Here is a 13581-nt window from a genome sequence, read left to right as displayed (position 1 = left end):
AGAAAGTATCTACATCAATAGTTTTATTTCTCTGGAACCCCTTGGAATGTTTTCCCCTCTAAACCAGTTAACCACAAACATGATCCAAATATTTGTGGTTCTAGACTGTGTTCTAGACCACCCGACCCCAAACAGGGTCGTATTTAAGGTGTTATTCACCTTTGACATAAACATTGATGAAAGTTATTTTGCCACAACTAAGTTCTGGTGTAAAACAATTCAGGAATCATTTTCATAAATGTTACTTTACAGTGTTATACACAGCAATTCAACAAGCTGTATATGTTTCTCTAATCCAATGAGATGATTTAGTTAAAGACATTCATTCATTCATTCATTATCTGTAAGCGCTTATCCAGTTCAGGGTCGCGGTGGGTCCAGAGCCTACCTGGAATCATTGGGCGCAAGGCGGGAATACACCCTGGAGGGGGTGCCAGTCCTTCACAGGGCAACACACACACATTCACTCACACACTCACACCTACGTCCGTGTCCACTTTTCAGTCACCAATTCCACCTACCAATGTGTGTTTTTATGCATATAGGTAAATAAACTTACCTCAGGTCCAATCAGTGGAGTAGTGGATAACCCTTGGTTCAACATTATGTCCCCTTGGTTTTTTTCCATCTCAGAGCCAGGAGGGGCACTATACATCATTGGGGGAAAAGCCTGCAAAAACACGCAAAGCATTTCACAATTAACATGACATCAGACACAAGGCCTCTAAGGTCCACAAAGAATATCTACTCTCAGAACATACATAGTATTTACATGTTTTTCATTATATGAGCCATTTAAACAGTAAGTATATGTAGTGGAAATAGTTATGAGCATGTTGTGGTGGCATAAGTACTACATAGCGAAGTCAATGATAATTATTATTTTATTAATAATTCATTATTTAATTCATTTTGATAATCTCCATGTTTGGGAGCCATTAAATAATATGTAGTGTCTTTACCTGTCTAATTTTAGCTTAGACAAGTAGGCCATCTTCACATATTATACAGCAAAATTAGCTAGAATTAACTATTATTAATGAATTAATTAATAAAATGAATTCTTGCTGGAATAACTACAGCCCTGTTTACTATAGTCCTCTATTAGGGACAAAATTAATATAGAACTTCTGTCTATTTGGGCCACGTTTAAGGGGCCCAAGACAGTTTAAGAAAGCCATGAGCCTGACGCCTGCAGAGGAGCCTGCAGAGTCATTTCAAAACCAGAGTCGTTTTCCTCTATAGCCTTGAAAAAGGCTAAAAGAGAAAACGCCCCAAGTGTCTGAAGCTTTGAAGTGAAGAGTCGAGAAGCAGAAAGGGCAGAGAAGAGAAGGAGCAGAGAATTTGGCGCCACTGGTTTTAACCAGAGTTTAGAAGACCCGCCTTTAATACCGATTGGATAAGATTGGATACTGCTTCCTGTACCTTGGTAGTGACATTACATACAGTTTATGACCCCTGACAAGACAAAGACTTGAAGACAATTCCTGAGCATCCCAGAATTCTGAATCATACTTTTGCAATATAAAAGATTAGATGTTAACACAAAGTAATATCATTAAGACAACCATGTTCTACATAATTATTAACCAACTACACGCATAGTATGTGGTTACCTTGGTTCTACACAAATTCATATAAAACAAAAATGATTTTTAAACACATGTAAATTAATCCCACCCATTTTGATTGTCCAAATGGAATTAATTTGAAACAGTTGTGCACATATGTAACTTCAATTTGTTTAAAACCAATGGGAATTAAGGTTTAATTCTATAGTTTGAAAAGTTCTTCATTAAGCAGTTCATACAGAGCATAAACTAATCCTCAGGAGCGTCTCCCAAAAGATTATTTTCTTGACCCTGTGGTCTTGGGTCATTCATTATATCATTCTACATTCATCAGATCATGCTTTCTTTCTAGAAGCATTGAGCTGATAATGTAGAGATGAATGTGAACAGCAAGGTCATTGGAATCATTCGTTCATACACTCAGGGTTGATACCTTTCTGGGATGATTTAATATGGGAATAAACCTTTATTGGACTTGATTCAATATGCTAGTATGAGTGTTCACCTTACTTTAAAAGTGTCTGTTATCTAGGAAATATTATTGTTATCAAAGGAAATTTTCAGGAAGAGTTACCCATGCAAATACTTAAAAAAATATTTTCCTTAGTGAACTGGATAAGCAGTGTGTTCCTCTATAGTTAAGCTAACTACTAAGAACTCTGATTTAACATGACTAGTGGGCAGAAGCCTGTTAGGCATTGAATGTGAGCATTGTCACCTTAGATTGCTGAAGAAAGAAAGAAAAATAAGTTTTCCAGAGGGAAATTTTTTTTAAACAGTACTATGTGCTGACTGCGTCACCCCCCTTTTGAATAGTTCGTCGTGGCTTAATGAATTAGCTGTGCATAGCAACGGACGGCGATACATGAGTTAGTTGTACTTTTGCAACTTGTCCCCCCTTTTCAGCCTTTCACAGAACACATTTTGGTCATAACCATTTTTGCATCTTTTTGCTCTTTTCCAGTCTCTGCTGGCTGACTTCAAATGCGGCTCTGAGGAGTTTTGCAAGCTGCCCTTATACTGTTGTGTGTTGTATGTATTTTGCTGGACTATGTGATGTTTCCCTTTTTGTCCTGCACGTGGGAATTGAATGGAGTGAGTCAAAATCACATGGGGTGTTTTTGTGGTTACCCTGATTTGTCACGTCTTTTAATTTATCACTTTCTGGAGGCCATTTGGGATCTGAATGGGTGTTAGAAAAAGGGACTGTTATAGTGTGGACAGTCATTTGTTCATCATGAGCTGAGATCCCCTGGCTCATGGCATCCTTTGTCATTGTTGGACTTTGAAAGGTGTTAATAATCTCTGAGAACCTGGGGTTTAGCTGACACGACTGAGCTTCAAGGTGATGTGAGTGTGAGATGGGCAGGGGTTTGTGAACCTGGGCCCAGATTTTCACACCTGGGCCCGGAGTGACTCAAGCCTGTTGAGCAGGTCCTTCCCAATAAGGAAGGGAATGTTTTCAAAAGGAGACACATATACAGGGTGAACAAGACTTATGGGTCCTCTTTTTATGAGCACTCTTACCACAGACTTTATTTCGATACCAGTGTATGAATAAGGCACAATTTGGAGGGAACAGTTTTGTAACTGTAATCTCCGTGGGGCGTGGTCTGCTGCAGCCCACACTTCATCAAAGAGTGTGTATGACATCAGAGTGATGTCTGATGCTGTGTCCAAGAGAGCTTCTTGTCTAAGCTTCTTTTCTAGGATTGTGGTCAGGTTTAATCTACGAGCACCCCCCTTTTCTATTATATGGCCCATGAACTGTGATGCAGGTGGATCACCTTGAACAACCGTGACATTAGCGGTTACTGGAATTTCCGTGCTAATTCCAGATACTTCTGACTCATTCGCATCATCTGAGCTTTCACAATGGTGCCAGTTATCATCCTTGTTCTCGTTAGTCGAGTTAGGACATGGACTTTTGTCTAGGGTTTTGTCCCGTGTGTGCGAGTTTTGGGGCCATCCGTGGTCAAACATATTTTCCTTGGGTGCTGGACTCTCATGCCTACTAGGGGGGAATTTATTCTGAGGGTGCCCTGACATTAACTGATTAACACAGGGGTTTGAGTGGTGTTGGGTTTCACCTGACCAGTGAGGACAACTTCTATTGGATTGTAAAGGTTTATTATTCTCCTGATTTTCTGTAAGCCTGTGAGATCGAGTGGGCTTTGGATACCATGATTCAGCCCTAGGGGCTTCGTCTAGCTCCATAGGGTAAGGCTGAGCATAATGGCTAAACTTTTGTGGCATTTCTGGCCGTTGGTTTAAAGTTTGCAGGTCTTTTAAAAAGCCTTTGAGTGCTAAGTCATGCAGCTGTTTGCTAGACAGGGTGTGTGGACATGCTGCAACCCCTAGATAATAACTAGTATTGGGATGGAGACTTAAGCCAAAGTGTTTTAACTCTTCTTCCATTCCTGGTTCATTTCGGGGCCCGAAATAAGCTTGTCTAAGGTGGTGATAGTACTGATGGGGTGACTCCTGCCTTTGTTGTTTAACTTGCAGTGCTGTCATCAGTCCTGCCTGTGACAGCTGATTGGAGAACTCCAAAGTGTCACAGAGCACATCATATTGTCTCCTGACATAGTTAGTTTGCCGTTCAATGAAACTGCTGACTTCCCTGCTGGATGTTATTCTGATCAGGTAGATTCTGTCATCTACCGTGGCTCCGGGGGAGCCTTTGCAAAAAGAAATCTATATCTTTTAGGTACGAGTAGATTTCATTTGAGCCATCTGGCTTTGGCTTGAAGCGCGTTATGTGGATCATGGCTGTATATTCTGACAATGTGGCTCCTGTTGAGCTTGCTAATTAAAAATACACCTCAGTCAGGGATCTTACCACTGTTGCTTGGTGACTGGGTTGTGTGTCAGATTTAATACTAATTAATGGTTAATTATTGCAGTTTAATTTTATTTCACCTAAACCAATATAGACTTTATAATCAGTAATTGGTTACTTCCACTTATGGAAGAATGAGAAAATGATAGAAACAGTACATCAAAGGTAACTTACAATTTACATGTGAATTTAGTGTATGAAAAACAAATGCTTTTAATTAATTTGCACCAGAGAAACTTTAAATGCAGTAACGCAAGTCATGCGAAAGGGGGCACTATAAATTGACTTCAGTTGCAATAGCACAAGTCAGCCACAGGGCTCCTGGTGTTTCCAGGGCTGGGTCAGTGGCGACACCCTATTTACTTAACTCCTCCCCCTGGGGGTAGGTTCACTGGTTTGGCCATTCCAGTTTGGACACTGAAGGGAAAGCACACCATTGCCAGTCTTAAAACAAAACAGGGACCTCTGTGTGTGGCAGTCTTCGTTGTTGCTGATCTGGAAGCTGTGTCGTCCTTTTGAGGGTCAGAGGTTTAAGGTTCCCTTCATGCTCTGGGTGTGGTGTTGAATTCTTGCTGGCATAACTACAGCCCTGTTTACTATAGTTCTCTATTAGGGACAAAATTAATATAGAACTTCTGTCTATTTGGGCCATGTTTAAGGAGCCCAAGACAGTTTAAGAAAGCCATGAGTCTGACGCCTGCAGAGGAGCCTGCAGAGTCATTTCAAAACCAGAGTCGTTTTCCTCTTTAGCCTTGAACAAGGCTAAAAGAGAAAACGCCCCAAGTGTCTGAAGTCTTGAAGTGAAGAGTTGAGAAGCAGAAAGGGCAGAGAAGAGAAGGAGCAGAGAATTTGGCGCCACTGGTTTTAACCAGAGTTTAGAAGACCCGCCTTTAATACTGATTGGATAAGATTGGAGCCTCTCTTGCTCCTGATTGACTGCTTCCTGTACCTTGGTAGTGACATTACATACAATTTATGACCCTTGACAAGACAAAGGCTTGAAGACAATTCCTGACCATCCCAGAATTCTGAATCATACTTTTGCAATATAAAAGATTAGATGTTAACACAAAGTAATATCATTAAGACAACCATTTTCTACATAATTATTAACCAACTACACACATAGTATGCGGATACCTTGATTCTACACAAATTCATATAAAACAAAAATGACTTTAAACACATGTAAATTAATCCCACCCATTTTGATTGTCCAAATGGAATTCATTTCAAACAGTTGTGCACATATGTAACTTCAAATTGTTTTAAACCAATTGGAATTAAGGTTTAATTCTATAGTTTGAAAAGTTCTTCTACAGAGCATAAACTAATCCTCAGGAGTGTCTCCCAAAAGATTATTTTCTTGACCCTGTGGTCTTGGGTCATAAAAGAGGTCCCTGGAGAGGGGTTTATGAGCCTGCTCTGAAGGTTTATCTCACCTTCCATCTGCTTGTGCAAGGAGATGTCTCTGAAACCAGCTAAAGTTTGAGTATTTAAAATCGCATCTCAGAAAGTCAAATTTCTTATTAGGAATTAATACACATTCATCATATCATACTACATATATGTTAATAGTAATATGCTCAAAATGTTGGTATAATGCTCACATTGTGTTCAGAGTAAAAAAAATTGTGAAGGAAAAAGTATGAAATGTAGAAAAATGTGTAGAAATTAAGCAAATCATACAGCAGGAGCAGGGGTATTATATGGAGCACCAGGCCACTGCTGAGGTTGGGCAGGTGGGTATACAGCCGCAGGTGGATAAGCAGGGTTCTGTCAGACAACAAAACAGAATCATGAGAACATTTACTTCTGTCGTATGTCCTGTGTTTGTATGTTTACTCTATAATAATTTCCAAAAACTAGCAAAACTGTCTATATCTGGGGGAAAAAATTACATTTTGACAGCAAAAATATATAGAGCCTTTGGAACCAGTGGAATTTTTTATTTGATTTTTTGTTCTTTGCCTCAAATTTCTGGAAACATGCACACCCCTGATTTGCAAACCAAACAAAAGTAAATTAAGGAAAATATTAAATGTGAGTAAGAAAATCAAAGGAGCTAAGCAATGTTTTGAAATGTTATAAAATGGATGTCATCTCCAAAACTGGCTTGTTCACGCCATCAAAAAAAACATTCAGACTGAACTGTTCAGTATTAAAAAACCCCATAAAGAAATGCAAAGATAATGATACCATAATCGAGTGTTTTCCAAACGTTTTCTTGTTCTCTTCTTTTTAGTGTTGCATATATATATATATATTCCTGTTTGTGGCACATTAGTATATGGGAGGGGGGAAATTTTTCAAGATGGGTGGTGACCATGGTGGCCATTTTGAAGTCAGCCATTTTGGATCCAACTTTTGTTTTTTCAATGGGATGAGGGTCATGTGACATATCAAACATATTGGGAATTCCACAAGAAAAACAATGGTGTGCTTGGTTTTAATGTAACTTTATTCTTTCATGTGTTATTTACAAGTTTCTGACCACTTATAAAATGTGTTCAAAGTGCTGCCCATTGTGTTGGATTGTCAATGCAACCCTCTTCTCCCACTCTTCACACACTGATAGTAACACCGCAGGAGAAATGCTAGCACAGGCTTCCAGTATCCGTAGTTTGAGGTGCTGCACATCTCGTATTTTCACAGCATAGACAATTGCCTTCAGATGACCCCAAAGATAAAAGTCTAAGTGGGTCAGATCGGGAGACCTTGGGGACCATTCCACTTTCCAGGAAACTGTTCATCTAGGAATGCTCGGACCTGACACCCATAATGTGGTGGTGTACCGCCTTGCTGGAAAAACTCAGGGAACTTGCCAGCTTCAGTGCATAAACAGGAAAACACATCATCATGTAGAAATTTCGCATATCCAGTGGCCTTGAGGTTTCCACTGATGAAGAATGACCTCACTATCTTTGTACCCCATATACCACACCATACCATCAAGATGTGCAGCGCCTGAAACTACGGATACTGGAAGCCTGTGCTAGCATTTCTCCTGTGGTGTTGCTATCAGTGTGTGAAGAGTGGGAGAAGAGACAATTGACAATCCAACACAATGGGCAGCACTTTGAACACATTTTATAAGTGGTCAGAAGCACACCATTGTTTTTCTTGTGAAATTCCCAATATGTTTGATGTGTCACATGACCCTCTTCCCATTGAAAAAACAAAAGTTGGATCCAAAATGGCCGACATCAAAATGGCCGCAATGGTCACCATTCATCTTGAAAAGTTTCCCCCCTCCCATATACTAATGTGCCACAAACAGGAAGTTAATATCACCAACCATTCCCATTTTATTAAGGTGTATCCATATAAATGGCCCACCCTACATAAAATCAGTGGATATTTATAACACTGAATAATGACTCGTTCATTTCTTGAGCTTTGATTCCCAACAATAGTGCACGTGGGCTGATGACGTCTCTGTTTGCATGTATATAAGGGAGAAAAAATATCCAAACCTACATGGCCCTGTGTGAAAAAATGTTTGCCTCCCAGTTAAAACATCACTTAACTGTGGTTCATCACACTTGAGTTCAATTTCTCTAGCCACACCCAGGCCTGATTACTGCCCTCAGTACGCTCAATGAAGAAATCACTTAAATAGGACCTGCCTGACGAAGTGAAGTAGAACAAAAGATCCTCAAAAGCTAGACATAATGCCAAGATCCAAAGAAATTCAGGAACAAATGAGAAAGAAAGTAATTGAATTCCATAAGTCTGGAAAATATTATAAAGATTATATTATCCACAAATGGTGAAAATTTGGAACAGTGGTGAACCTTCCCAGAAGTGGCCAGCTGACCAAAGTTACCCCAACAGCGCAGCCACGACTCATCCAAGAGGTCACAAAAGACCCCACAACAACATCCAAAGAACTGCAGGCCTAATTTGCCTCAGTTAAGGTCAGCTTTCATGACTCCACCATAAGAAAGAGACTGGGAAAAAATGGCCAAGACGAAAACTACTGCTGAGCAAAAAGAACATTAAGGTTCATCTCAATTTTGGCAGAAGGCATCTTGATGATCCCCAAAACTTTTGGGAAAATACTCTGTGGACTGATGAGACAAAAGTTGAACCTTGTGGAAGGTGTGTGTCCCATTACATCTGGTGTAAAAGTAACACACCATTTCAGAAAAAGAACATCATACCTACAATAAAATATGGTGGTGGTAGTGTGATGGTTTGGGGCTGTTTTGATCCTTCAGGACCTGGAAGACTTGCTGTGATAAATGGAAACATAAATTCCGCTGTCTACCAAAAAAATCCTGAAGGAGAAAGTCCGGCCATCTGTTCGTGACCTCAAGCTGAAACGAACTTGGGTTCTGCAGCACGACAATGATACAAAACACACCAGCAAGTCCTCCTCTGAATGGCTGAAGAAAGACAAAGTGAAGACTTTGCAGTGGCCTAATCAACGTCTTGACCTGAATCCTATTGAGATGCTGTGGCATAACCTTAAAAAGGTGGTTCATGCTCGAAAACCCTCCAACGTGGCCGAAATACAACAATTCTGCAAAGATAAGTGGACCAAAATTCCTCTACAGTGCTGTGAAAGACCCATTGCAAGTTACTGCAAACGCTTGATTGCAGTTGTTGCAGCTAAGTGTGGCCCTACCAGTTATTGCGTTTAGGGGGCAAACACTTTTGCACACATAGCACCCTGACTCTTTGAAAGGTTTATATCAGTAAACTTAATCTGAAGTTAAAAACAATTAATATACATATTTTTCAGTGTCTCCCAGCACCCAAGAATGCTGACCTGTATACAGAATTGTTTGAATTCTTGTGTGTGTGTGTCTGTGTGTGTGAGAGAGTGTGTGTGTGTGATAATTTGCATGTGTAGGTGTATTTGACTTACAGGGTTATGGGGCATGGCAGGTTGAACATTGTACGAAGGCTGTTGAGGATAAGCAACGTTAGCAGGAGGAGGAGGAACTGTACTCCCACCTGGAGCAGGATAACCAGGGGTATACATCTACAAAACAGCACCAAACAAAAAGTTATTATTAATTCTTATTACTGTTGTTTTGTTTGAGCTAATTTTAATATAATAATAATAAATTATAATATAGAGACAAGGTGACCTTTACAAATCCATGTTTTCCCTAGATTAACATCTGTTCTAAATTAAAAGACAGAATTAAGAATGACAATATGTTCTTATCAGTTTTTACTTACCTTTGCTATTATTATGTTACTTTATTTACTTTAAGCATCATATTCACCCAAAGCAAAAACATATAAAAAATAAACAACACCCCCATCTACTGTAACTGTGCCTTTGTGTACATTTCAATTGTAACACACCGGTGGACAGACCGGTTCCTCAACCCAGAATGAGCAGTCACACACATTCTTTGTAATGTGCTACTGACTGCCACAGGTCAGATGTTGGACTTTCACAGTTAAAACACAAACAATTAAGAAATAAATGCATTCCTATGATAGAATATTCCACATTTTGCACATATTTCAGTGACATTTCTTTAACCTATCCATCACTTTGTTGTAAGAGTCTTACCTGACCAGGGCCCATAGGCGTCATATTGCTGTTGTAAGTTGGTGGGGGTCCAGGAGGGGCAACTACATTTTCAGACTGCATTACAGTTGTGGTAGTGGACTGATAACTCTTTTTAAAGATCCTCTTCCTACAGCAACAGCAAATACCAGCTGGTATGCCCAACAGCAGCAGAAGAGCCATGAGAGGACCTCCACTTACGCCTTCATGATGATCTACACAGAGAATGATAATACGAAAGATAATATTGCATTACTACAGTTTATGCCTACACAAAATGCAGTAAATACATTTAGGAGATTATTTTGTTTTTTGAAGCTTAAATCATTCATTAATTCATTTCATTCATTGTCTCTAACCGCATATCCAGTTCAGGGCCACGGTGTGTCATTGGGTGCAAGGTCCTGGAGGGGGCGCCAGTCCTTCCATTTAAATCATGAAGATTAATAAATGTTATGAAGATAATGAACATTAGTGAGCATTTGGTCAATTTTATAACAAGGTATGCTGTCCATCTGTCCCCGTCAGCTAAAATAGTTCTATAGTTAGAATTTCATCTGGGGCACACGTTACAGCTTATTCTAAATATAGACCTTCTTAGTGAGGCATGTGTGCAGGGTCTCACACTCTAAATATCAGTCACTTGCCATTGCAAAAGTGTCCCTTAGCAACCACACAAACTTCTATGATCAGATTACAAAACTCTGTTATGTTAACGATCACCAGAGAGCTTGCTGTAATTACATAACAAATATAAGGATGTATTGCAGCACAATGAAGGGGCGGCATGGTGGTACAACAGGTAGGGTCGCTGTTATACAGCTCCAAGGTTCTGGTGTTGTGAATCCAAACGCCACCTCGGGCCACGGGTCAAAGGCAAATGCTGGCAAGAGGACTACCAATACAAAAGAGCCCATAAGCATAAGTGTACAAGTGATTGTGTAAGCATGCCATGGACTGGCACCCTGTCCAGGGTTTGTCCCTGCCTTTCTCCCTGTGACTGTGGGTAGGCTCAGAACAAATTGCAAATAGTTTTTTTTTAGATCTGATTTGTTGCAAATGCTTGCTTCTTTTTTTTGTAAGGAAAATTCCAAAAATGATTTAACCTTACTCTCTGATAATGACAAATAGAAATCTAAATGGATATCTGCTAACCCAGACTGCAGAAATGATTAAAACTTTAAATATAATTAAAGACAGCAAAACATAATGGACAAGAAAATCTTAACAAGAGACACTCACCAACCAGGTTAAGAAGCACAGTCACAACCTTACGATTTTGACCGTCATAGAGAGTGTAATTGCCCACATCTGACACATTGACTTTGAGCACCTCGATATAGCTGCTGGTCACTTTTATACGGTCAGAGAAGTCAGAGACACCCCTCAAAGGTGTGCCTCGCTGCACAAGCTGGATCCGCTCATTATAGTTGGAGAAAAACAGATTGACATCTTCCTTCTTAAGGCCATCCATTGAAATACTGAGGGTTTCACCAGGTATACAATCCTTGGTGGTTTTTTTGGCTTTTAAAACATGAATAGAATGGTGGTGTTAGGCTGTAAATAACAGTATGGTTGTATTGTAGCATAAAAACCACGAAAAAGAAGGATAAAAACAGGATAGAGTTTGCATAAAGTCCAAAGTCACTTACCAGCAACCTTTACTTTAGTGACGTGAGTCACAACGTTCCAAAAGTTTTTCTGAATGTAAGTTCCCTCATCGTCAAAATTCACAGAGGTAATTGTAAAACGCTTCCGATCACTCACTCCCGTTAATCTTCCCCTTTGACAAATACCAGTTTTTGAACAGAGAACGTAATGTTTGGATTCATCAGGAGTTGCATACTCCAATGTGTCTGTCACAGTTGCCGACAATGAGATAGACAACTGGTGTCCATGCATCAAAGTCACATAATCAACCTTAGTGTCACAAGACCCTAGGAGAGGAGATTACAAAAAAAAAACCTTTAACAAACAGCCACAGAAATTTAAAAGCAGAAAAAATGTAATGCAAAATCCACATATTAAAATACAGGAAATTTAACTTCCTCACCAAAGACTAGTAAAATTATTTTTCAGACTTGAACACATTACATGAAAATGAGAACGGTAATAATGAATGTGGGGGAATTAGTGTGTTTTATCCTACCTGTAAAAAAGGCGGCACAGAGCAGGATCCAACAGCCCCACATTTTTCTGTGGAAGGAAATATGTTAGTGGTTACCAGCCAATATCTTAGAATAATAAATACAAATAAGTGAGAAATGCTCTGATATTTTATAATTATGCTATTGTCCTGTCTTTGTTATACATTAAGACATTAATAACATATTTAACCTCTTTAATGCTTTAAAAACATGAGTGGTGGAAAGCATCACATCTTCCTCTGTTGCAGTTACAGCACAAAAAGACATTACATTTCTCCTTTAAAAAAGAGTATAAGAAAATCCTCCACAAAATATATGTAAATATATTATTTACAAAATGTACACTTTAAAAGGACAAAAAGAAAGGTCTGAAATCGCAAATAATCTGAAACATCTGCTTGTGATGCTAGCGTGATCAGTGCTATTATTGGCTGCTCTCTACAACATCATCCAGACTAATGTAATATGGGCTGGGATTTAATGGCAGGGGAACCACACGGTTTTTATTGACAAAGAAATGGCTTCAGACACTTAAAAACGCACGAAAGTCGATAAACAAGATATGCGTAAAGCATATAAATAATTTTAGTGGACATCTCGCGTACAATAAAGACAGAAACTGGAACAAAAACATTCTTTCGTACGGAAAAAGCCGCGGTAAAAGACCGCTTCTTCACAGGACTTTCTTAAATATTAATTAAATCCACATGAAATGTTGAGACACCAGAACCTAACCAAAGCAGCCTTTTAATACGGAACGAAAAACTGAGTTTGGTAAATACAACAACGTTATTCACTTTATACTGGCATAGAACAAAAATAAACCGCCATAAAACCACACTTAAACGAATATTAGAAACCGAAAAACAGTCAAATACGTGCAATTCTTTCAAAACAAACAAAAATATATATATACAATACTCACTTAATCTGAGTTGAATTCAGTAAGAAAATGGAGAATCTTTTACTGTGGTTTAGCTAGTTTCCTGAGCGCCACAAGGGCGTTTTTTATAACCCATCCCCCAGCAATAGCAACGCCCACTGGGCTTGGATTAGATAACAAACACCTACTCAAATGCACGGACTAAATTCCCGTCATTTTCCCGTTTCCCACAAGGCACCTGATTTGAATTCTTAACCAGATGAAAATGTCGAATTCCTTTATTCATCAGTATGATCGAAGCCTGAGACCTGACACTTGAAATTAGTTACCCAGTAAACAAGGAACGTCCCCGGACGTTCAAAATCGGTCTAAAAGTAGTCTGTCCGTCAAGGACATATTTTAAACGTCAATGGACGTCCAAAATCCATCTTAATAAGTTAGTTATCAAGTGGTGACCAATCGATAACGTCAGTGGACGTCCAAAATGCCTTTTATACAAGTAATTTATTTCGGGACCAATTAATAATTTCAACCTTAAGAGAACGTTGATTAGACGGCATTCATTACGTTATTTCAACGTTGAATCAACGGCTAAATGTTTA

At 39.2% G+C, this 13581-nt stretch overlaps 1 protein-coding gene across 2 annotated transcripts in view; it reads right to left on the bottom strand.

Moving 5' to 3' along the window:
* Nucleotides 1-13123, bottom strand: part of wu:fc21g02 — a 50037-nt gene extending 36914 nt beyond the window's left edge. For both annotated transcript variants that reach the window (XM_066678213.1, XM_066678212.1), the window contains exons 1-8: nucleotides 13022-13123; nucleotides 12099-12145; nucleotides 11602-11886; nucleotides 11192-11473; nucleotides 9953-10164; nucleotides 9290-9406; nucleotides 6103-6189; nucleotides 560-670 (exon numbers count right to left, since the gene is read on the bottom strand). In XM_066678213.1, the coding sequence (XP_066534310.1) occupies nucleotides 560-670; nucleotides 6103-6189; nucleotides 9290-9406; nucleotides 9953-10164; nucleotides 11192-11473; nucleotides 11602-11886; nucleotides 12099-12141 (1137 nt within the window). In that variant the 5' untranslated portion in view covers nucleotides 12142-12145; nucleotides 13022-13123. The remainder of the gene's footprint in view (nucleotides 1-559; nucleotides 671-6102; nucleotides 6190-9289; nucleotides 9407-9952; nucleotides 10165-11191; nucleotides 11474-11601; nucleotides 11887-12098; nucleotides 12146-13021) is intronic.
* Nucleotides 13124-13581: the final 458 nt, after the last annotated feature.

Source organism: Hoplias malabaricus, chromosome 8 (assembly GCF_029633855.1).
Source record: "Hoplias malabaricus isolate fHopMal1 chromosome 8, fHopMal1.hap1, whole genome shotgun sequence".
Classification (NCBI taxonomy): Eukaryota; Metazoa; Chordata; class Actinopteri; order Characiformes; family Erythrinidae; genus Hoplias; species Hoplias malabaricus.
The sequence above is the reverse complement of the archived record's forward strand: the minus strand, read 5'-3'. Positions and strand labels throughout refer to the sequence as shown.